At 42.8% G+C, this 25,439-nt stretch overlaps 1 protein-coding gene across 1 annotated transcript in view; it reads right to left on the bottom strand.

Moving 5' to 3' along the window:
* LOC140467123 (polymeric immunoglobulin receptor-like) overlaps positions 1 to 19,614 on the bottom strand; it is a 48,951-nt gene extending 29,337 nt beyond the window's left edge. Inside the window, 3 exon segments of the mRNA XM_072563190.1 lie at positions 16,635 to 16,958; positions 17,093 to 17,410; positions 19,575 to 19,614. Coding sequence (XP_072419291.1) covers positions 16,635 to 16,958; positions 17,093 to 17,410; positions 19,575 to 19,608 — 676 coding nt within the window. The 5' untranslated portion in view covers positions 19,609 to 19,614.
* Between the last annotated feature and the right edge of the window lie 5,825 nt (positions 19,615 to 25,439).

The raw sequence follows: 25,439 nt of genomic DNA, 5'->3' as shown, positions 1-25,439 counted from the left end.
GGGCTTTGTATTCACCAGGACATGGTTGATGATGAGTGAGTCTGGTGAACCATGTGGGTTTCACCTTTGAGAAGATCAAAGGGACTGACACCCTTCACCAACCGTGCTCATCCCCAGCCACAATGCTGAAGGCAGTTCCCCCACCTTAACCCTTAATATGAATGGCGAATCACTGGAGTCATTACCCAGAGACTGAACCAACGAGGACCATCGCAATGCTCTGTCTGGGAAACAGAAACAACATGTTGGGTAAACTCCTGGAGAACACTTGGAAACATTTGGAGGTTAATACCCCAATGGGATGAAACCCCTCTGCTATCTGGTCACCAGTGTCTGAGTGTCAGAAACAGAGAGCAGGGATCCCCCAGCCCCAGAATGACATGTGCACTGTAGAATCAGTTGGAAAAATAGACCAGATTGAAAAATTAGATTCTGTGATGAAACAATGAAGACAGCAGTTATTAACAAAGTGAAGAATATCTGATCTAATTGTCTGGGATCCTGTAAAGTGACTTGCTCAGTGTCAAAGCCATATCCTGGTAGACAGACACTCAGCAGTTTTTAAAAGACCGTTCTTCTGAGACAAACAATTGCAGGACCTGGAGCTGCCACAAATCCCCTCCCCCATTCGGATGGATGTCCCATTTGCTCTGGAATGGTGCAGTGACCCACCCACAACATGGACATGAGCCTGTCCCAGGAGGTTTCCTTCCCAGAGATTGTGATCAAAGGGCTGGGTCTGAAAACTCTCAGTACAGCCTTGAATGACCCAGAGTGAGCCACCCACAATATCCTGTTTATTAACACTTATTCTCATTATACATCCATGGGGATCTATCACACATTCCCCTTGATAATATTCGCATTTTTCTTATAATGCCAAACGACAATGAACATCAAACTATGCAACAAGTGTGGAAACTTATTTTTTACACCTCAACTTCTCAGAAATGGACAGCACAGTGTCTCAGTGGTTAACACTGCTGTCTCACAGCCCCAGTTCCCTGGGTTCGTTTCAAACCTTGGGTGACTGTCTGTGTATATTTTGCACATTTTTCATCTGTCTGTGTGGGTTTCCTCAAGTTGCTAAAGTTCTTTTCCCACTGTCTACCCATATGCAGGTTAGGTGGAATGGTCATGCTGAATTGTCCATTGTGTCTAAGGATGTGCAGTGTCAGTGGGTTAGCCATGGGAAATGTGTGGCTATGGGAACAGAGTGGGGTTCTGGGTCTAGTGGGAAGTTCTTCAGATGGCTGGTGCAGACCAGATGGGCCAAATGGCCTCTTTCTGCACTGTAGGGATTCTAGAATTTTCAGTTACATTCCTCATTAACCAAGAACCTGTTTGAGGGTTTAATGGAATGAGCCCAAACTGAATGTGTGTTCATTTACAATGAGCCATTCACGTGCACCATGCTGCTGATAGAACCATTTTGAGAAATAAAGTAATTTTGGGGAAAAATTATTTTACCAGATTTAAATTTTAATTTGATACCATTTTAAAATTACTCAATTCCTTTGAAGTTAACTTGAATTGTAAGGTGTGGGATAGAAGTTCAAATTATTCCAGAATGACGGGTGGATTGGCAGCTTTCTAAATACAGTGAGCTGAGAAGCACATTCATTTCTTTCCAAACCTTGTCATTAGTGTGTTATTGAATATGGCAAGTTGGATTCATACAGCATCTTCAAAAATGTAAAACTGGAGGAGAGATGTAGATGAGTGTAAGTTGGGAAGATTCAAGGCCAGCTGGAATGATGTTGGAATGATTGAGCGTGAAGCTAACAACATCACGGATGAGTTGATGTGCTTATGGGTGTGAGGGAGAGAGTGTGTACATATATAGAACACAGAATATAGAACGTTACAGCACACTAAGTGCTCTTCAGCCCTCGATTTTGTGCTGACCTGCGAAACTAATCTGATTCACATCTAATCTCCACCGTTCCATTATTATCAGTGTGTATGTCCAATGCCCGTTTAACTGCCCTCATATGGACGAATCTACTACTGTTATAGGCAGGCCGTTCCACATCCCTACTACTCTCTGACTGAAGAAACTACCCCTATATTTGTCGCGAATCTATCACCCCTCAATTTAAAGCTATGTCCCCTCGTGTTAGCCATCACCATCCAGGAAAAAGGCTCTCACTTTCCACCTTATTTAAAGCTCTGATTATCGTATATGAGCACTAGTCGGGGTGTAGAAATCTGGCGGTGAGTCACTGTGATAGACATCTCCCTCCCAATGACAAAGTTCATGAACTTTTTGAAGGCTTTTGGAAGAGTATGTTAATGTCCCCCGTTATAACACTTGATGATATATTCATTGACTCTTGAGTTATTTGTCACACAGTTCCAGGACTATCTGGAATGTTCCGTGCTGTAGGAACGTTAGCTCCAGTTTACAGCAGTTTAAATGATAACTGTTTTTTCTGGTCCTTTGCGATGTGCCCTGCAGATTAATTGACAAAGCTTCTCTCAGTGTTTCGGTAAAAACAATGACTGCAAATGCTGGAAACCAGATTCTGGATTAGTGGTGCTGGAAGAGCACAGCAGTTCAGGCAGCTTCCAAGTAGCTTTGAAATCGACGTTTCGGGCACAAAAGGGCTTGTGCCTGAAACGTCGATTTTGAAGCTACTTGGATGCTGCCTGAACTGCTGTGCTCTTCCAGCACCACTAATCCATTGTCTCAGTTTTTGTCTGTACTAGGAAGAGGTATATATCACAGGGTAAGAAATATAGCAGGGAGCAAGTCAATTAAAATATGATTAGACAAGATTGAAGATACATAGGATGGGGAAGGAAACTTCAAGGAATGGGCACAATTGAAATGTGGAGCTTATTCAAGGAACAACTACTGTGGATCCTTGATAAGTATGTACCTATCAGGCAGGGAGGAAGTTGTTGAGCGCAGGAGCTGAGGTTTACTAAGAAAGTTGAATATCCTGTCAAGACGAAGATGAAGGCATATGTTAGGATGAGATGTGATGGCTCAGTTAGGGCGCTTGAGAGTGTCAGGGTAGTCAGGAAAGACCTAAAGTCAGAGATAAGAAGAGCCAGGTGGAGACATGAGAAGTTGTTGGAGTATAGGATCAAGGAAAACCCTTAGGCTATCTACAGCTCTATCAGGAATAAAAGAACAACTGGAGCGAGATGAGGGTGAATCAAGGCTAGTGGGGGAATTGGTGCATGGAGTCAGTTGAAATAGGTAAAGCACGAAATGATTACTTTTCATCAGCATTCACAGTAGATAAAGACAATGTTGTTGAGGAGAATACTGAGATACAGACTGCTAGACTGAATGGGATTGAGGTTGACAAGGGTGGGGTGTTAGCAATTCTGGAAAGTGTAAGAATAGGTGCGTCCTGGGCCAGATGGAATTTCTCTGTGGATTCTCTGGGAAGCTGGGGAGGAGATTGCTGACCCTTTGGCTTTGATCTTTATGTCATCATTATCTCCAGGAATAGTACCTGAAGACTGGAGGATAGTAAATGCTGTTCCATTGTACAAAAAGGGAGTAGAGACCACCCTGGTAATTATAGACCAGTGAGCCTTACTTTGGTTATCGGTACAGTGTTGGAAAGGGTTATAAGAGATAGGATCCATAATCATCCAGAAGTGAATAAGGTGATTAGGGACACTCAACACCAACACAGTTTGTGAAGGGTAGGTCATGCCTCACAAACCTGATTGAGTTCTTTCAAGAGGTAACAAAACAGGTGGATGAGGGTAAAGCCGTTGATGTGGTGTCTATGGATTTCAGGAAGGCATTTGAGAAGACTCCTCACGGTCAGCCTTTGCACAAAATATGGAGACGTGGGATTGATGGGGACTTAATGGTTTTGGTAAGAAATTGGCAAGCTGAAAGAAGACTGAGGATGGTGCTTGTTGGGAAATATCCATCCTGGAGTTCAGTTACCAGTGGTGTACCACAAGGATCTGTTTTATGTCCACTGGTGTTTGTCATCTTTATAAATGACTAGGATGAGGGCATAGAAGGATGGGTTAGTAAATTTGCGGATGACACTGAGTTTGCTGGCGTTGTGGATAGTGACGAAGGATATTGTATGCTACAGAGGGACATAGATAAGCTACAGAGCTGGGCTGAGAGGTGGCAAATGAAGTTTAATGTGGATAAGTGTGAGGTGATTCACTTTGGAAGGCGTAATAGGAATGCAGAGTACTGGGCTAATGGATAGATTCTCATTAGTGTCGATGAGCAGAGAGATCTCAGTGTCCATGTACATAGCTCCTTGAAAGTTGCCACATTGGTCGATAGGATTGTTAAGAAGTCATACGGCGTGTTAACTTTTATTGGTAGAGGGATTGAGTTTCAGAACCATGAGGTCATGCTGCAGCTATACAAAACTCTGGTGCGGCAGCACTTTGACTATTGCGCATAATTCTGGTCACCACATTATAGGAAGTATGTGGAAGATTTCAGAGGAGATTTACTAGGATGTTGACTGGTATAGAGGGAAGATGTTATGAGGAAATGCTGAGGGACTTGACTTTGTTTTTGTTTGAGAGAAGAAGGTTGAGAGGTGAGTTGATTGAGACATATGATATATTCCGAGGGTGAGATAGAGTGGACAGTGAGTGCCTTTTTCCTCAGTTAGTGGTTGCCAGCATGAGGGGACATAGCTTTAAATTGAGGGGTGATAGATATAGGACAGAGGTCAGTGGTAGTTTCTATACTCAGAGTAGTAGGGACGTGGAATGCATTGACTGCAACAGTAGATTCACCAACTTGAAGTGCATTCAAATAGTCATTGGATAGGCATATGGAAGAGAGTGAAATAGTGTAGGTTAGATGGGTATCAGATTGGTTTCACTGGTCAGCACAACATCGAGTACTGAAGGGCCTGTACTGCGCTGTAATGTTCTATGTTCTATGTTCCTCTTTAAAATTTGTAAACTACATCACATTCAGACAGGACCCCTATAAATCTGTCCACTCTTTGTTCCATCCACATCAAACAATGTCCTTCAAATGGACCAGGACACACAACATTAGCCTTCAGTAACTCCTGTCCCAGGGCAGCTCTCTCTCTAATTTAACAACAAAAGTAACTAACACTGAATCTCATTGGACATCCGTGGGTATCTATCACACATCCTCGATAATATTAACACTTTTTTCTTTTAGTGTCAAAAGACAATGAACATCAAACCACGTAACAAGTATGAAAACGTGTTTTTTACACCTGACCTTCTCAAAAATGGAGAGCACAATGTCTCAGTGGTTAGCACTGCTGCCTCACAGTCCCTGTGACCTGGGTTGAGTTCAAACCCCGGGTGACGGTCTGTGTGCAGTTTGTTCGTTCTCTCTGAGTCAGTGTGGGTTTACTCCAGGTGCTACAGTTTTCTCCCAATGTCTAACAATGTTTAGGTTAGGCCATGCTACATTGCCCATAATGCCCAGTGATGTACAGGCTAGGTGGATAAACCATGGGAAATGTGTTGCTATGGGAACAGAGTGGAGGCCTGAGACTGGGTCTGGTGGGATGTTCATCAGATGGCTAGTGCAGACCAAATGGGCCAAATTGCCTCTTGATGCACTGTAGGGATTCTATAATTCTTAGTTACATTTCTCGTTGATCATGAACCTGTTTGATACACTGCCCCAATATATCTTAAGGCTTTATCAGTAAATGAAGAAATGACATCTCAGCTCAGACAATGTATTACAGGGATGAAGTTAGAGCATGTGTCCCAACCTGGAGTCGGACTGCTTTTATTGTTTGGGTTGGAATTTAGGAAATGTCACATTGACTGACTACCTATAGATTGTGTGTTTTTTGAACACAATAGAAAGTATCTGCAAATACAAATTTGCAAATGGAGTTCACCCCATAGACTTCTATGTGTGTGTGTTTGTGTGTCTTAAGGGAGGTTGGGGGAGAGGGGAACAGAGAAGACGTGTGTATCTGTGTGTGAGGGAGAGAGAGAGTGTGTGAAAATTCAGGGGAAATGTTGTCCATGTCATAAGCCCATTCGGATGTCCAAAGTGTGCCATCTTCATCCAAATGTCATCGGCACAACCAAGCACCCTGCACATTGCAGTGTATCCCCTCACAGACTGACAATTCAGTGTATGACCATTGTAACTGAGAATTGCTGTCTTCCACTGTTTGCCATGCACTGCATTACAGAAATACCAAACCCAAGTGCCACTTCAAAATTATCTTGTCTGATTAAATTCGCCTTGTTAACAAGACCCTGAGGGTGAACAATGTTGTTGGCAATAATTGCTTGAGGCCATCACCTGTAATGTTTATTTTTGGACAATGAGTGACCTGTTGTTGAAGTGTAATTTGATGCCAGTGATAGGACTGAATCAGTGGATGCATGGTGGATGCAATTGCCCCGAATAGGTTTCAAATTGATAGAATTTTACTGCAGCTTCCCTCCCCCTCCCAATATATAAATTACTGACTCCACACGCACACTGTAATTGATTGTCTGTCATTTTACACAGTTATTGTGCAGTGACTGGGTCAGGATAGGTGAAGTGTCAACTGAGTTTCTTTGTGACAAAAACAGAAATTGCTGGAGAAACACAGCAGGTCTGGCAATGTCTGTGTAGAGAGAGCAGAGTTACTGTTTTTGGTCCATTGATTATTCTTCAGAACTATTAGTAGTTTCGATAAGGTGCTCCATATCCAGAAGACACCGGGAGTGGGGTGTTTCTGTGAATTAACAACAGACTCTACCTGTGGTGCAGAATGATCCTTCTTCCTCTCTTTATTGTTGCTGTCCCCGTGGATCCAATGACCTTTTGTCATCTCACCGTTTCTGTTCACTCTCTCTCTTGAGCCATTATGTCCCTAATTTCCCATCAGAGCCATGTCTTTGAGAATTACAAAGCCCTTTTTGGCCCTAACCCTCCCCATGTGAAGGACAAAGTGACAGTGACTTGGGATAACCCCACCTCCTGTTGTTCTCTGACGCCTCCTATGTTCTATGAGAGCCCCAGAAAGGGGGATTCAATGCTGTGTTTCCTCTTTAGATCAGACAAGACTCAGGTTTCTGTGTTTAAATGTTTATTAATATCTGCATGGGAGCTGTACATACCAATAAATGCTGAACAGATCAATTCATTCGAGCAGCAACAAACGTATCTTAATATTTGAACAGATAACAAGGTTTTGTCCAAACAAACATTTACACACTAACTCACTTGTCTCTCTACCCAACAACATTTACATTGTCTTTGTTCCAGATTAGAACACATGACTATATTATCCAATGATATTTAAACGAGGGCATGGACAGGGTGAACAGCCAAGGTCTTTTTCATCTCTAGGAGTGTCCAGACCTAGAGGGCAGAGGTTGAAGGTGAGAGGGAAATTATTTCAACATGACCTGAGGAGTAATGTTTTCATGCAGAGGGTGGTGGGTGTATGAAATGATCTGCCAGAGGAAGTGGTGGATGCTGGTACAGCATCTAACAGCATGAGGTCATCATGGAGAGATGAGGCAGAACCAGTGTAGGCCATCCAGCCCCTCAATCCTCCCTCATTAGTCACCTGGATCAGAGCAGATCTTCTGCCTGAATACCATTTTTCTTGCACTAACCCCACGTCCCTGCCTACCTTTATTACCCAGAACATTATTCATCTCTGTTTTGAATATACTCAAGGCTTGTGCCTCCAGAGCTCTCTGGGGCAGAGAATTCCAACAAACCATCACCCTCTGAGTGAAGAAATTCCTGCTCATCTCAGTCCCAAATGATCAAGCCATTCTTCTCAAACTGTGTCTCCTGATTCAAAACCCCTCCACCCAGGGCCACCTCATTGATGGGGAACTTAGAGTGCTCAAAATCATTCGTGTAAAGGCCATGATGCTCACCTAATGTTTTCGTGTAAACATTGTGACTGAAACAGAACAAATCACCAGGAGAGTGAAGAGTACCCAGCGTATCACATCCCAGACAACGTAACTGTGTAAAACAGAAGAAATACAAAATCATTTGAAGGAAACAAGACTGCTTGATGTTTTGAACATTTATCCCATGTTTACACTGCAGTGTATTGTTGCAAAGTAATGCAGTACAGCTCAGGGAGTTACGTAGGAAAACTAAATAACAGTTTAATTTAAGATTGACTTGAACAATATATAAAGGCCAAATGAAACATATTTCAGTAGCACGTCCTGCAATGCACAGCATCTTGTTATAAATGAGGATTATTCGATGTGGATGGATATTTGCAGGAGCACTGCAGTCTGGTGTAATATTCCAGTGGATGAGATGTCTCTTCAGTGAGTGAGGAACTCAGAATATCATCATCCCACACTGCTCCTTGCACCTTCTAACAGGCAAGGCTTAACCAGCTGGAACCAGACAGCCTCCCACCCTCTCAGTTTGGGAATAATGGTTTAAAATGAGGAAACAGAGACAATAGATAATAGATAACAGACAATAGGTGCAGGAGTAGGCCATTCTGCCCTTCGAGACTGCACCACCATTCATTATGATCACGGCTGATCAGCCTCAATCAGTATCCTGTTCCTGTCTTATCTCCATAACCCTTGATTCCACAATCCTTGAGAGCTCTATCCAACTCTTTCTTAAACGAATCAAGAGACTGGGCCTCCACTGCTTACTGGGGCAGAGCATTCCACACAGCCATCACTCTCTGGGAGAAGAAGTTTCTCCTCATCTCTGTCCTAAATGGCCTACCCCTTATTTTTAAGCTGTGTCCTCTGGTTCGGGACTCATCCATCAGTGGAAACATGTTTCCTGCCTCTAAAGTGTCCAATCCTTTAGTAATCTTCTACGTCTCAATCGGATCCCCTCTCAGTCTTCTAAACTCAAGAGTATACAAGCCCAATCGCTCCAATCTTTCAAAATAAGGTAGTCCCGCTATTCCAGGAATTGACCTCGTGAACCTACGCTGCACTCCTTCAATAGCCAGAATGTCTTTCCTCAAATTTGGAGACCAGAACTGCATACAATATTCCAGGTGCGGTCTCACCAGGGCCCTGTAAAGCTGCAGAAGAACCTCTTTGCTTCTATACTCAATCCCTCTTGTTATGAAGGCTAGCATGCTATTAGCTTTCTTCACTACCTGCTGTACCTGCATGCTTACCTTCATTGACTGGTGTATAAGAACACCCAGATCTCTTTGTATTGCCCCTTTACCTAACTTGACTCCAATTTAGGTAATAATCTGCCTTCTTATTCTTGCCACCAAAGTAGATAACCATACATTTATCCACATTAAACTGCATCTGCCATGCATCTGTCCACTCACAGAACCTGTCCAGGTCACCCCGTAATCTCCTAACATCCTCCTCACATTTCACCCTGCCACCCAGCTTTGTATCATCAGCAAGTTTGTTCATGTTACTATTAATACCATCTTCTATATCATTAACATATATTGTAAAAAGCTGCGGTCCCAGCACTGATCCCAACTGTACCCCACTGGTCACCGCCTGCCATTCCGATAGGGAGCCGTTTATCACTACTCTTTGTTTCCTGTCAGCCAACTAATTTTCAATCCAAGTTAAGACTTTGCCCCCAATACCATGCGCCCTAATTTTGTTCCCTAACCTCCTATGTGGGACTTTATCAAAGGCTTTCTGAAAGTCCAGGTGCACTACATCCACTGGATCTCCCTTGTCCATCTTCAGAGTTACATTCTCAAAAAATTCCAGAAGATTAGTCAAGCACGATTTCCATTTCATGAATCCATGCTGACTCTGACCTATCCTGTTACTGCTCTCCACATGTGTCGTAATTTCATCCTTTATAATAGACTCCAGCATCTTTCTCACCACTGAGGTCAGACTAACTGATCTATAATTTCCTGCTTTCTCTCTCGCTCCTTTCTTAAAAAGTGGTGCAGCATTAGCTACCCTCCAATCCGCAGGAACTGATCCTGAATCTATCGAACTCTGGAAAATAATCACCAACGTATCCACGACTTCCCGAGCCACCTCCTTCAGTACCCTGGGATGTAGACCATCAGGCCCCGGGGACTTATCAACCTTCAGACCTAACAGTCTCTCCAATACCAATTCCTGGCAAATATAAGTTCCCTTCAGTTCAGGTCCTTCAGCCACTGTTACCTCAGGAAGTTTGCTTGTGTCTTCCCCAGTGAACACAGATCTGAAGTACCAATTCAACTCTTCTGCCATTTCTTTATTCCCTGTAACATATTCCCCTATTTCTGTCTTCAAGGGCCCAATTTTAGTCTTAACCATTTTTTTCCCTTTCACATACCTAAAAAAGCTTTTACTATCCTCCTTAATATTTTTGGCCAGTTTACCTTCGTACCTCATTTTTTCTCTGCATATTTCCTTCTTCGCAATCCTCTGTTGTTCTTTAAAAGCTTCCCAGTCCTCCATTTTCCCACTTATCTTTGCTATGTTATACTTTTTCTCTTTTAACTTTATATATTTCTTGACTTCCCTCATCAGCCATTGCCACCCCTGCCTCCTCATAGGATCTTTCTTCCTTTTTGGAATGAACTGATCCTGCATCTTCTGCATTATACCCAGAAATATCTGCCATCGTTCCTCCACTGTCATCCCTGCTAAGGTATTGCACCATTGAACGTTGGCCAGCTCCTCCCTCATATTTCCACAGTTCCCTTTATTCAACTGAAGTATTGTAACTATCGATTGTACCCTTTCCCTTTCAAATTGCAGATTGAAGCTTATTGTATTATGGTCACTGCCTCCTAATGGCTTCTTCACTTCTAGGTCCCTGATCAATTCTGGTTCGTGGCAGAATACTAGATCCAGAATTGCCTTCTTCCAGGTAGGCTCCAGCACCAGCTGTTCTAGAATCCATCTCAGAGGCACTCCACAAAGTCTCTTTCTTTAGGTCCAATACCATCCTGGTTCTCCCAGTCTACCTGCATGTTGTGATCCCCCGTAACAATTGTAGGAACTTCATTGCGACAGGCCAATTTCAGCTCCTTATTAAACTTACACCCTACATTTTTAATAATGTTTGGGTGCCTGTAGATAACTCCCAAGAGGGTCCTTATACCCTTAGAATTTCTCAGCTCTATCCACACTGACTCTACATCCCCTGATTCTAGGTCCCCCCGCGCAAGGGACTGAATATCATCCCTTACCAACATTGCCACCCCACCCCCCTCTGCCCATCAGTCTGTCCTTATGATAGGATGTATAGCCTTGAATATTCATTTCCCAGGCCCTATCTACTTGAAGCCACGTCTCAGTTATCCCCACAATATCGTAGCCAATTTCCAAAAGAGCCTCAAGCTCATCCATCTTATTTCTAATACTTCGTGCATTCATGTATAGTATTTTTAATTTGTTACTGCCCTCACCCTTCCTATTAACCCCCATTTCACTCAACCTTATGATTCCTTTTTGAGTTTTCTGCTTCATTGAGACCGTTGTCTTTCTTGACTTCCCTTGTCTTAACTTTCCCTTCAATTTCCTTCTTAAACTTTCAGTTTGTCCCCTCCCCCTCCCCCGCAATGTAGTTTAAACGCAGCTGTGTTGCAGTAGCAAACCTTCCTGACAGAATGCTGGTCCCATTTACATTCTGATAAATTATCGTCAAAAATTGAAACTTATTGTAAGCCGTTAAGTGAAATCACTTATTCTCACTTGGAATCAATGCTGATGGAAATATCGACAATGAAATTGTTTACCTTTTCCCGACAGACTTGGGTCCTGACGATGTTCCTGTTGCTGTTGGTGATTTTGTTGAGGATTTGTCACAAGTATATTCCCTTCCTGTTGAGACATAAGGTAATATTCAGCTTCATCTGAGTCTCAGTTACAGACAACCAAGAGAGCACTCTTCATCAATGGAACCTCAGGACATGTTGTGAATAATGGATTTTGTTGAATTCATTTTGCTATAACTCTCCCTGTCTGGAGAGACATGGTAATGATCTAGTTTGCATACAATTTGTTTTTGTTCCTTGCCTGGACACTTCAGGGTCTGGGCTGAAACTGAGGTAATCAGTTCCAAACCCTGACACATTTCCATCACCATGTCATGCCTGATGTGACCCTGACTAAGATGGAGTCTGATACCATTATCCCCTCAGGTCACATGCCATGATACACACAAGCTGTGAGCTGAGAAGGTATGGCAACAGATGAATGGGCACCACACAACAATCCCAGTTGGAGAACACTTCAGTGGTCCAGGACATTCGGCTTCGGACCTTCGGGTGACCATCTTCCAAGACGAACTTTAGGACAGGCAGCAGTGAAAATTGGCCAAGCAGAAGCTGATAGCGACGTTCCATACCCAAAGGGAGGGCCTCAGCCGGGACCTTGGATTCATGTCACGTTACAGGTGACCACCATTGCGCTATACACACACACAGATACTCCAATGCACACACACACACAGACACACACACACATACACACACACACAGGCACTCCAAACACACGGACACACATATACACAGACACTCACACGTACCCCTACAGACACACACACTTCCACATGCATCCTCTCACAGACAGACCACTTTACACTCACATACACACATATACACTCTCTCCGATAGACACTCAGAACCCCTCACCCCAGACACACACACACCCCTACAGACACATACACTCCCACACTTACACATGCACCCCCTCACAGACTTAGACACTCTACACTCACATACACAGACACATATACTCTCTCTCACATTCACAACTCGCCCCCCCTCCACCCCAGACATAAATACACACACATACATATACCTTTGTGGGGTGAATTTGTACTTACAAGAGTAACATTGTACTTTGCTCAAAAACTGCATGAATTCATGTAAGACTGTAAACTCACTTTTTAGATGAGAATCAGTCTAAACATTATGGCATGACAGGGATCACAGCAGTCTAACACCTTCAACATATTATCTGGCTAACACCAATTGTTACAGTAAACCTGAGAAGATAACTTTTAAAAAAATGTTTTGTGATTTACACATGAAAGAAGTGAAACTATCATGGTATTCAACAGATAAAAGACTCAACAGACAATCAAGGTATTTTTCAATGTATAATTTCAGTTACATTACACTGTAAACTTTTGCCATAAATTCTGTGCCTTACAATTGTGTCCTCCTTAACCACCTGATGAAGGAGTGGTGCTCCGAAAGCTAGTGCTTCCAATTAAACCTGTTGGACGAGAACCTGGTGTTGTGTGGTTTTTAACTGTACACCCCAGTCCAATACCGGCATCTCCAAAAGCTGTGAGATGTAACACAAAGTTGGAGCACAGCATTTCTGCATTTTCTGGAGCTTTATTACACTTTTGCCCATTATCAAAAATAAATTAACATCTTGCCCAAAATTGTTCAAATATCAAAGAGTCGTAATGTGATGAAGTGCAATTATTTGTAAATATGGAAGAACATTAACCAATGAGCAGTTTGAATAAACATTGAATCGGTGTGTCAGCCTCAATGTTTGTATAAAACTTACTGATGCTGCTGATTTATATCATGTAACTCCACCCTTCTCTGCTACACTGGGAACTGAGACATGAACAATTTCACTGGGTTTTGTTCCCTGAGTATTTGAGGCTGTGCAGTAATATAGATGATGTTGTTGTGTGAAGGATTGACAATGAAGATCCAGTTTGTTGGTGTCAGAGATCATTGAATCTTCAAATGGGGTCTTCTCAAACCATGTGTGGTGAATGGGACGGGATCCCCAGGCAGACTCACAGCAAACTCTCACTGAAGCCCCAGAATGTGAGACATTTGGCTGTGACTAAAATTGAAGTCCAGGAACACAGACGGCGTCTTTGGGAAACAAACATTTATTGGAAAATGGACTGTAATTGAAAAGCCAAAAACCCCAAGACTTTGCCCTTCCCTATCCCAATTCAGTGTCATACCTTCATATGCCACAGAAATAGACCCTTCGGTTTAATATGTCTGTGCTGAACAAGTTTCTCAAAATAAAGCAATCCCACTTGCCTGCATTTGGCTCATATCCCTCCAAATCTTTCTTATTCATGTACTGATCCAAATCTTTTTAATGTTGCAACTGACCACCCTCTGTGTGAACACATTGCCCCTCAGATTCCTTTCAGTTTCCTCCTCTCACCTTGAAAACATGACCCCTCACTTTGAACTCTCCCAGCCTAGAGAAAGAAACCTTTGCTAAACACCTTATCCAGACCCCTCATGTTATTATAAACCTTGATAAAGTCACCTCCCAACCTCCTCTGCTCCAGGGGAAAAAGTCCCAGCCTATCCTTATCACTCAACCCCTCAAGTCACAGCAACATCTCAGTAGAGCTTTTCTGAAACCTCTTCAATTTAATAAAACCTTCCTGAAGCAGGGTGACTCGAACTGTACACACAAAACCAAAAGTGGCCTCACCATCATTCTGTACAAGCTCAACGTGATGTTCCAACTCCTACACTCAATCGTCTGAGCAATGATGGTAAGCATACTAAATACCTTCTTAACCACCCTCTCTACTTGTGATGCAAATTTCAAAGATCCCAGTGTCTGTCTGTTCAACAGCACTACTCAATTAAAAGGGTCCTACTTTTAATTGTATAAGTCCTATCCTGTTGTGTTGTACTAAAAGGATATATCTCACATTGAACAAAATGAACTCCATCTGGCACTCCTCAGCCCATTGACCCAATTGATCAGTCGTTAAACTGGATCAGTGGGGATGGAGACATCAACCATCACTATCAATCCCGAGCCGTGTGTCTAGCTGTCTCCTTGGAGAGATGAGCAACTGTCATTCAGACTCAGGCTCAGCACTCACTGTCTGCTGGATATGAGCCACTGGCAAGAAGGTTCAGGATGTGGAGGTGCTGCTGTTGGGCTGGGGTGGACAAAGTTGGAAACTACATAACACCAGGTTATAGTCCAAGAGGTTTATTTGAAAATACAAGCTTTCAGAGCACTGCTCCTTTGTCAGGAAGCCAGTGGGGCAGGATACGTAGGGCACAGGATTTAAAAGTAAAAGATCAAAGTGTCACATGACGGATGCAATGTATTAGAGAAACTGAGATTGCTGATAAGTCTGTAATCACCTAGAATGGGAAGGCAGGTTTCCATTGATTAATATGTAAATCCCAGAATTTCTCTTAAGTCACAGTCCCAATATATCTTAAGGTTTTATCAGTTAATAAAAAAAAGTGACATCTCAGCTCAGACAATACATTACAGGGATGAGTCCCAAACTGGAGTCAGACTGTCTTTTTTGAAAGTAGGAATTTATAAACTGTCACCTTAATTGACTGCCTTCAGATTTATGCCGTTTGAACAAAATAGAATGTAAATTCACTCCACAGACTTGAATGTGTATTTGAATGTGTGCACATGTGTGTGTGTAGTGTGGGAGGATGAGGGAGAGAGGGAGAGGGAGGCTGTGAGTGTCTGTATTTGAGGGAAAGAGAGACAGAGTGCATAAGTGTGACAGTGTGTGTGTGGGTGAGAGAGAGAGGCGCAAGACAGAGTGTGTGAAAACTCAGGGGAAATGTTGGCCCTGTCATAACTCCATTATAACGTCTGAAATAAAGGCAGTGAGCCTGAAGCGTGGAGAGAACAGCTGGAGGAGTGTGGGGGTGGGGAGAAAGTAGCATAGAGTACAATGGGTGAGTGGGGGAGGGGATGAAGGTGATAGGTCAGGGAGGAGAGGGTAGAGTGGATCGGTGGAAAAGAAGATAGGCAGGTAGGACAAGTCTGGACAAGTCATGGGGACAGTGCTGAGCTGGAAGTTTGGAACTAAGGTGAGGTGGGGGAGGAGAAATGAGGAAACTGTTGAAGTCCACATTGATGCCCTGGGGTTGAAGTGTTCCGAGGCGGAAGATGAGGCGTTCTTCCTCCAAGCGTCCAGTGGTGAGGGATCGGCAGTGAAGGAGGCCCAGGACCTCCATGTCCTCAGCAGAGTGGGAGGGGGAGTTGAAATATTGGGCCAAGGGGCAGTGTGGTTGATTGGTGCGGGTCTCCCGGAGATGTTCCCTAAAGCGCTCTGCTAGGAGGCGCCCAGTCTCCCCAATGTAGAGGAGACCGCATCGGGAGAAACGGATACAATAAATGATATTTGTGGATGTGCAAGTAAAACAAGTATATCTGATCAGTGACTTATACAGGAAGAAAATTGACCAAGTGTTGAAGGATATTTGATCTTTAATCTGTCAATAATTGTTTCTTTCCCACACAAGCTGTCTCTGTTCTTGGAATGCAGCAATATCTAGAAATTAATTTGCATGCAAGCAAAAACATTGAAATAATTCTCTCAAAAATCTGGTTGTGTTTAATAACATTGATTGAGGAATGAATGCTTGCTCAGACACCAGGAGAACCTCTATTCTGTAAATAGTTTACAAATGATGCCATTCCTAAAGGGGGAACAGGTTCTCAGTTTGTCACCTCATCGACACTGTCTCACCTGCTACAGCACAGCATTACTTCTCCCTACTAGGCAGTGGGATCCAGCTGAATTTTAACCCCGAAGGGGAACTGGAACCCCCAACATGCTGGCATCAACATGCTGTGGATAGTATTTTATGCACCTGTTTATTTTCCAACTTCAGGACAGAGTATTGGTTTAAATCAGAACAGACAATGAAACAAGTGGAGTGCATTTTATAACTTACAGTTTGGCAGAGTGAGATATTAAACATGTGCATCACACTTACCGATGCCATTGGTTTTTATTTTATAACTGCAGTTCTTCTCTGTTACATTGTTGATTGACACATGAACAATTTCACTTGGTTTTGTTCCCTGAGTATTTGAGGCTGTGCAGTAATATTGATGATGTTGCTGTGAGAAGGATTGACAATGTAGCTCCAGTTTATTGGTGTCAGAGATCTTTGAATCTTGAGATGGGGTCTTCTCAGACCATGTGTAGTGAATGGGGAGAGATCCCCGGGCAGAATCACAGGAGACTGTCACTGAGCCCCCAGAACATGAGACAGTAAATGGGGATAAATATCGAAGTCCAGGAACAGAGACAGCTTCTGTGGGGAAGAAACAATTATTGAGAGATCAAAGATCAAATATCCTTCAATACTTGGCTAGTTTTCTTCCTGGAGAAAACACTGATCAGACATATCAGCTGAGAGTAATTTTAAAAAATCACTGAAACATTTACCGTCAGAGATGTGCAGCTCTACATTAAACATTAGGTCAAGGCCAGGAGCCTCAATCCCACAGCTGTACCATCCTGCATCTCCCCATTGAAGATTCTTGATTGTGACAAGAAATATTCCTTGTGTTTTGTTATCAGTGATTGATATTCTCCCATTTGGCCAATTTGTCGTTGCTATAAACTTACACTGACGAGTCCATCCTTGACACCAATATTTTGTGTTTGATTGGTACCACCGTGCTTCGTAGTGACAAGATATTGTGATCGCTCTTCCCAAAATTCCCGTTACGTGTTTCTCTGCCCATAAAGCATCTGAAACGGAGCAGACAATATTTCAGAAATTTGACTGGAAAAAAACTCCTTAATACATTTTAATCAGCTCCATTGCATCTAGCTCATGGTGAAGTTAATCCCTTATCAAAGCATCAGGCTGTTCCAAATTCCCACGGTATGATTGAAACAGTCAGAATATTTTCTTTCCCCACTGGTCGAGCTTTGGGACAATCTTGAAACTGGGTTTGTGCTGCCTGCTGTGGGCTCTATCTCAACCGTGTGTGACATCATCGAAATGTTGTCCCCCGGAGAGCAGCCTGAGTGACAGGCCTGGATTGGAGTCGGCTGGGGATCGGTTAAAGGAGGGCACAGGTGCTGAATGGTCCTTTCTGTGAATGGAGGAGAAGGGGCTGTGTGTAGACTTATGGTGGGCTCAGGGGCTACATTTCCAAAGCTCATGGGGTAGATACAACAGGTGACCCAGGATGATGATGGGAGACCTCAAATGGGAGAAGAAGAGAATTGAAGTTCAGCAAGGGATGGTTCACAATGGGAGAGAGACATTAATGTGCAGGATCTTGAGGGCAGTAAAGGCAGGATGGTTTGTAATCACACATTGTTGTCAGTGTGAGGAGAGAAAAATAACAGAATTATTTACTGACTTTTCCTGAGTGATGCTTAATGAGAAAATGTTTAAATTGCTGACACATTGTGTCCCGGTGTGGAAGAGGAGCAGCCTGTTGATGACGTGGTAAATTTACTTCAATAAATAGCAGACTAACGGGCTTGTTGGGAGAACCGTCCTTTGTGTGGGAAGAATTCTCAAACAAAATGACAAAAATGGTTTTCAACCTCAGTGAAGAGATGGAGAAGAGAGAAGAAAGGGAGGAAGATACATGAATGATGAAAGGTGATGAAAGCCAGGAAACAGAGACCTTATTGGATAAAGGAAGCTTTGAAAGAAAGAGAATTGTGAAACCAGAGGGATGCACACTTCAGGTTTCTATCTGTGAAGTATTCTGCATGAAGTTGGTGGGTCAGAGCCACAACATGTTTCAGGAAGGTTTCATGGAACAGAATTCATTGTGTTGTAGCCGAGAGTCATACAACATGGGAATTTTAATCTTGAGTGTTTCAAAATCATTAGTGGAGAGATTGCAGTGAAGAACAATACTTTGATTGCAGTGTTACATTGTAACATGGAAACCAATGGGATTGAAAGATAGTAAACAGCCTGATTCAACTTAGACAGAAAGGAAAAAAAGCTTTGTTATGCAAAGAGAAGTGTAAAACGTCCATCTGCTTTTGTGACTGAGCCTCACAGATGAAAACTTAATGAACTGCATTTCTAAACTAAAATAACAGAAATAAAAGCCAACTCAAGATGTTTTGTTTGAGGGCTTATTTCCACCCCAGTTTTAGTGGTTATTGAACATTGAAAATTTTGGGCAAATTAAGATAATTATGATGCTTTATTTTTGATTTGATATCAACATTATTTGTCCTTTTTATTTAATTGATAATTAATGCTGCTCTGAAGTATTTGGGGACTCTGCCACTTGGGATGATGATATGTTCAGGAGAGGCAGTACATTTTGTAATGTTGTACAGGTATGCATGGGGCAGACAAAGCACATGCTGTGTCTGTTTTCTGCAGCTTATCACTTGCCTGAGTTGTTGCAATGTGAAGGGTGGCAACCTGCATTGAAGAACCATGACTTGGAATCTCAGCCAGTCCTGCTCCCTGCCCTGGGCATGTTGGAAAGATTTGCAGGTTGATAATAAACCTGTTTGGCTTTGTGAGAATACACATGCCTTTGCAAAACGTGCTGAATGAGAATCAAACTCTCAGCATTTGACATGGCAATAACAATGTTACCCATTGTGTCACAACCTCTGCCTTTATCCCTTTATACATCTTCAGCAATTTAAACATTTCCACTGCAATATCCACACACCGGACTTCAAGAAACATTGGATTAGTGGTGTTGGAAGAGCACAGCAGTTCAGGCAGCATCCAACGAGCAGCGAAATCGACGTTTTGGACAAAAGCCCTTCACGTCGATTTCGCTGCTCGTTGGATGCTGCCTGAACTGCTGTGCTCTTCCAGCACCACTAATCCAGTATTTGGTTTTCTGCATCTGCAGTCATTGTTTTTACCTTCAAGAAACATTGGTTATCTGATTATACAACTCAGATGATCACTCACCGGGAATGGAACAGATGAGGAGAATCAAAGTCCACATTGATTTATTCACAAAGTTCATGATGTCAGTCTCTCAGCTCTGTTTCTCACTTTGAAGTAAGTGTGGACTGCAATGTCTACATGAAGTTAAATGAGTAAGAGGATATCGGAAACCAGCTTCTGAGACCACAGTGAGCCAGAGGGTGTTATTTAACCCTAAAGACATTTTTCTTCGATCAGTTATATTCAATAGAAGAACTAACTTCATATTCATTGAAACAATAGAAAATTCTGAAATCAAGACAGTTAATGCATTAGGTGCAAGGTAATGTTGACCCAAGCTTAGTATTTATCGTGAAATCTCAGGTGAATGATAACTAGCTTATTCTCTCATGTTCTCAAATTTCAACAATAATTTTTGGCAAATATAGATTTCTTTTCCAAAAATTAATCATGCAGCTAAAAAAGAACTGTTTTGAACATTTTGTCTGTTTGCAGAATCTGCCTCCTGTTAGTGTTGAATAATTATTGTGTCAGGATCTGAACTCCTAGATATGCCGGAGAAGGATACCCTCTGTTTGATTTCCACTAGATCCAAGTAAACAAGACATGCGGCCGACTTCAGGCAGAGAAAGGAACTCAACAAGAGAGAAACAATTCAGGGGGAAGTGAGCTGTGATTGAATAACTGGGAGTGAGCTTCAATTCCAAGGTGAGGATCCCTCTGGTGAACCGATTAACATGGGGCTTTGTATTCACCAGGACATGGTTGATGATGAGTGAGTCTGGTGAACCATGCTGGGTTTCACCTTTGAGAAGATCAAAGGGACTGACACCCTTCACCAACCGTGCTCATCCCCAGCCACAATGCTGAAGGCAGTTCCCCCACCTTAACCCTTAATATGGAAGGCGAATCACTGGAGTCATTACCCAGAGACTGAACCAACGAGGACCATCGCAATGCTCTGTCTGGGAAACAGAAACAATACGTTGGGTAAACTCCTGGAGAACACTTGGAAACATTTGGAGGTTAATACCCCAATGGGATGAAACCCCTCTGCTGTCTGGTCACCAGTGTCTGAGTGTCAGAAACAGAGAGCAGGGATTCCCCAGCCCCAGAATGACATGTGCACTGTAGAATCAGTTGGAAAAATAGACCAGATTGAAAAATTAGATTCTGTGATGAAACAGTGAAGGCAGCAGTTATTAACAAAGTGAAGAATATCTGATCTAATTGTCTGGGATCCTGTAAAGTGACTTGCTCAGTGTCAAAGCCATATCCTGGTAGACAGGCACTCAGCAGTTTTTAAAAGACCGTTCTTCTGAGACAAACAATTGCAGGACCTGGAGCTGCCACAAATCCCCTCCCCCATTCGGATGGATGTCCCATTTGCTCTGGAATGGTGCAGTGATCCACCCACAACATGAACATGAGCCTGTCCCAGGAGGTTTCCTTCTCAGAGATTGTGATCAAAGGGCTGGGTCTGAAAACTCTCAGTACAGCCTTGAATGACCCAGAGTGAGCCACCCACAATATCCTGTTTATTAACACTTATTCTCATTATACATCCATGGGTATCTATCACACATTCCCCTTGATAATATTCGCATTTTTCTTATAATGCCAAACGACAATGAACATCAAACTATGCAACAAGTGTGGAAACTTATTTTTTACACCTCAACTTCTCAGAAATGGACAGCACAGTGTCTCATTGGTTAACACTGCTGTCTCAGCCCCAGTTCCCTGGGTTCGTTTCAAACCTTGGGTGACTGTCTGTGTATATTTTGCACATTTTTCATCTGTCTGTGTGGGTTTCCTCAAGTTGCTAAAGTTCTTTTCCCACTGTCTACCCATATGCAGGTTAGGTGGAATGGTCATGCTGAATTGTCCATTGTGTCTAAGGATGTGCAGTGTCAGTGGGTTAGCCATGGGAAATGTGTGGCTATGGGAACAGAGTGGGGTTCTGGGTCTAGTGGGAAGTTCTTCAGATGGCTGGTGCAGACCAGATGGGCCAAATGGCCTCTTTCTGCACTGTAGGGATTCTAGAATTTTCAGTTACATTCCTCATTGACCAGGAACCTGTTTGAGGGTTTAATGGAATGGGCCCAAACTGAATGTGTGTTCATTTACAATGAGCCATTCACGTGCACCATGCTGCTGATAGAACCATTTTCAGAAATAAAGTAATTTTGGGGAAAAATTATTTTACCAGATTTAAATTTTAATTTGATACCATTTTAAAATTATTCAATTCCTTTGAAGTTAACTTGAATTGTAAGGTGTGGGATAGAAGTTCAAATTATTCCAGAATGACGGGTGAATTGGCAGCTTTCTAAATACAGTGAGCTGAGAAGCACATTCATTTCTTTCCAAACCTTGTCATTAGTGTGTTATTGAATATGGCAAGTTGGATTCATACAGCATCTTCAAAAATGTAAAACTGGAGGAGAGATATAGATGAGTGTAAGTTGGAAGATTCAAGGCCAGCTGGAATGATGTTGGAATGATTGAGCGTGAAGCTAACAACATCACGGATGAGTTGATGTGCTTATGGGTGTGAGGGAGACAGTGTGTACATATATAGAACACAGAATATAGAACGTTACAGCACACTAAGTGCTCTTCAGCCCTCGATTTTGTGCTGACCTGCGAAACTAATCTGATTCCCATCTAATCTCCACTGTTCCATTATTATCAGTGTTTATGTCCAATGCCCGTTTAACTGCCCTCATATGGACGAGTCCACTACTGTTATAGGCAGGCCGTTCCACATCCCTACTACTCTCTGACTGAAGAAACTACCCCTATATTTGTCGCGAATCTATCACCCCTCAATTTAAAGCTATGTCCCCTCGTGTTAGCCATCACCATCCAGGAAAAAGGCTCTCACTGTCCACCTTATTTAAAGCTCTGATTATCGTATATGAGCACTAGTCGGGGTGTAGAAATCTGGCGGTGAGTCACTGTGATAGACATCTCCCTCCCAATGACAAAGTTCATGAACTTTTTGAAGGCTTTTGGAAGAGTTTGTTAATGTCCCCCGTTATAACACTTGATGATATATTCCTTGACTCTTGAGTTATTTGTCACACAGTTCCAGGACTATCTGGAATGTTCCGTGCTGTAGGAACGTTAGCGCCAGTTTACAGCAGTTTAAATGATAACTGTTATTTCTGGTCCTTTGCGATGTGCCCTGTAGATTAATTGACAAAGCTTCTCTCAGTGTTTCGGTAAAAACAATGACTGCAAATGCTGGAACCCAGATTCTGGATTAGTGGTGCTGGAAGAGCACAGCAGTTCAGGCAGCATCCAAGTAGCTTTGAAATCGACGTTTCGGGAACAAAAGGGCTTGTGCCTGAAACGTCGATTTTGAAGCTACTTGGATGCTGCCTGAACTGCTGTGCTCTTCCAGCACCACTAATCCATTGTCTCAGTTTTTGTCTGTACTAGGAAGAGGTATATATCACAGGGTAAGAATTATAGCAGGGAGCAATTCAATTAAAATATGATTAGACAAGATTGAAGATACATAGGATGGGGAAGGAAACTTCAAGGAATGGGCACAATTGAAATGCGGAGCTTATTCAAGGAACAACTACTGTGGATCCCTGATAAGTCTGTACCTGTCAGGCAGGGAGGAAGTTGTTGAGCGCAGGAGCTGTGGTTAGGTGGATTAGCCATGGGAAATGTGTTGCTATGGGAACAGAGTGGAGGCCTGAGACTGGGTCTGGTGGGATGTTTGTCAGATGGCTAGTGCAGACCAGATGGGCCAAATTGCCTCTTGATGCACTGTAGGGATTCTATAATTCTTAGTTACATTTCTCGTTGATCATGAACCTGTTTGATACACTGCCCCAATATATCTTGAGGATTTATCAGTAAATGAAGAAATGACATCTCAGCTCAGACAATGTATTACAGGGATGAAGTTAGAGCATGTGTCCCAACCTGGAGTCAGACTGGTTTTACTGTGTGGGTAGGAATTTAAGAAATGTCACATTGACTGACTACCTCTCGATTGTGTGCTTTTTGAACAAAATAGAAAGTATCTGCGATTACAAATTTGCAAATGGAGTTCACCCCATAGACTTCTATGTGTGTGTGTTTGTGTGTCGTAAGGGAGGTTGGGGGAGAGGGGGACAGAGAAGATGTGTGTATCTGTGTGTGAGGGAGAGAGAGAGAGTGTGTGAAAATTCAGGGGAAATGTTGTCCATGTCATAAGCCCATTCGGATGTCCGAAGTGTGCCATCTTCATCCAAATGTCATCGGCACAACCAAGCACCCTGCACATTGCAGTGTATCCCCTCACAGACTGACAATTCAGTGTATGACCATTGTAACTGAGAATTGCTGTCTTCCACTGTTTGACATGCACTGCATTACAGAAATACCAAACCCAAGTGCCACTTCAAAATTATCTTGTCTGATTAAATTCGCCTTGTTAACAAGACCCTGAGGGTGAACAATGTTGTTGGCAATAATTGCTTGAGGTCATCACCTGTAATGTTTATTTTTGGACAATGAGTGACCTGCTGTTGAAGTGTAATTTGATGCCAGTGATAGGACTGAATCAGTGGATGCATGGTGGATGAAATTGCCCTGAATAGGTTTCAAATTGAGAGAATTTTACTGCAGCTTCCCTTCCCCTCCCAATATATAAATTACTGACTCCACACGCACACTGTAATTGATTGTCTGTCATTTTACACAGTTATTGTGCAGTGACTGGGTCAGGATAGGTGAAGTGTCAACTGAGTGTCTTTGTGACAAAAACAGAAATTGCTGGAGAAACACAGCAGGTCTGGCAATGCCTGTGTAGAGAGAGCAGAGTTACTGTTTTGGGTCCATTGATTATTCTTCAGAACTATTAGTAGTTTCGATAAGGTGCTCCATATCCAGAAGACACCGGGAGTGGGGTGTTTCTGTGAATTAACAACAGACTCTACCTGTGGTGCAGAATGATCCTTCTTCCTCTCTTTATTGTTGCTGTCCCCGTGGATCCAATGACTTTTTGTCATCTCATCGTTTCTGTTCACTCTCTCTCTTGAGCCATTATGTCCCTAATTTCCCATCAGAGCCATGTCTTTGAGAATTACAAAGCCCTTTTTGGCCCTAACCCTCCCCATGTGAAGGACAAAGTGACAGTGACTTGGGATAACCCCACCTCCTGTTGTTCTCTGATGCCTCCAATGTTCTATGAGAGTCCCAGAAAGGGGGATTCAATGCTGTGTTTCCTCTTTAGATCAGACAAGACTCAGGTTTCTGTGTTTAAATGTTTATTAATATCTGCATGGGAGCTGTACATACCAATAAATGCTGAACAGATCAATTCATTCGAGCAGCAACAAACGTATCTTAATATTTGAACAGATAACAAGGTTTTGTCCAAACACACATTTACACACTAACTCACTTGTCTCTCTACCCAACAACATTTACATTGTCTTTGTTCCAGATTAGAACACATGACTATATTATCCAATGATATTTAAACGAGGGCATGGACAGGGTGAACAGCCAAGGTCTTTTTCATCTCTAGGAGTGTCCAGACCTAGAGGGCAGAGGTTGAAGGTGAGAGGGAAATTATTTCAACATGACCTGAGGAGTAATGTTTTCATGCAGAGGGTGGTGGGTGTATGAAATGATCTGCCAGAGGAAGTGGTGGATGCTGGTACAGCATCTAACAGCATGAGGTCATCATGGAGAGATGAGGCAGAACCAGTGTAGGCCATCCGGCCCCTCAATGCTCCCTCATTAGTCACCTGGATCAGAGCAGATCTTCTGCCTGAATACCATTTTTCTTGCACTAACCCCACGTCCCTGCCTACCTTTATTACCCAGAACATTATTCATCTCTGTTTTGAATATACTCAAGGCTTGTGCCTCCAG

The sequence above is a fragment of the Chiloscyllium punctatum genome, chromosome 45, assembly GCF_047496795.1.
Source record: "Chiloscyllium punctatum isolate Juve2018m chromosome 45, sChiPun1.3, whole genome shotgun sequence".
NCBI classification, from domain to species: Eukaryota; Metazoa; Chordata; class Chondrichthyes; order Orectolobiformes; family Hemiscylliidae; genus Chiloscyllium; species Chiloscyllium punctatum.
This window is presented reverse-complemented; position numbering and strand designations above follow the sequence as displayed.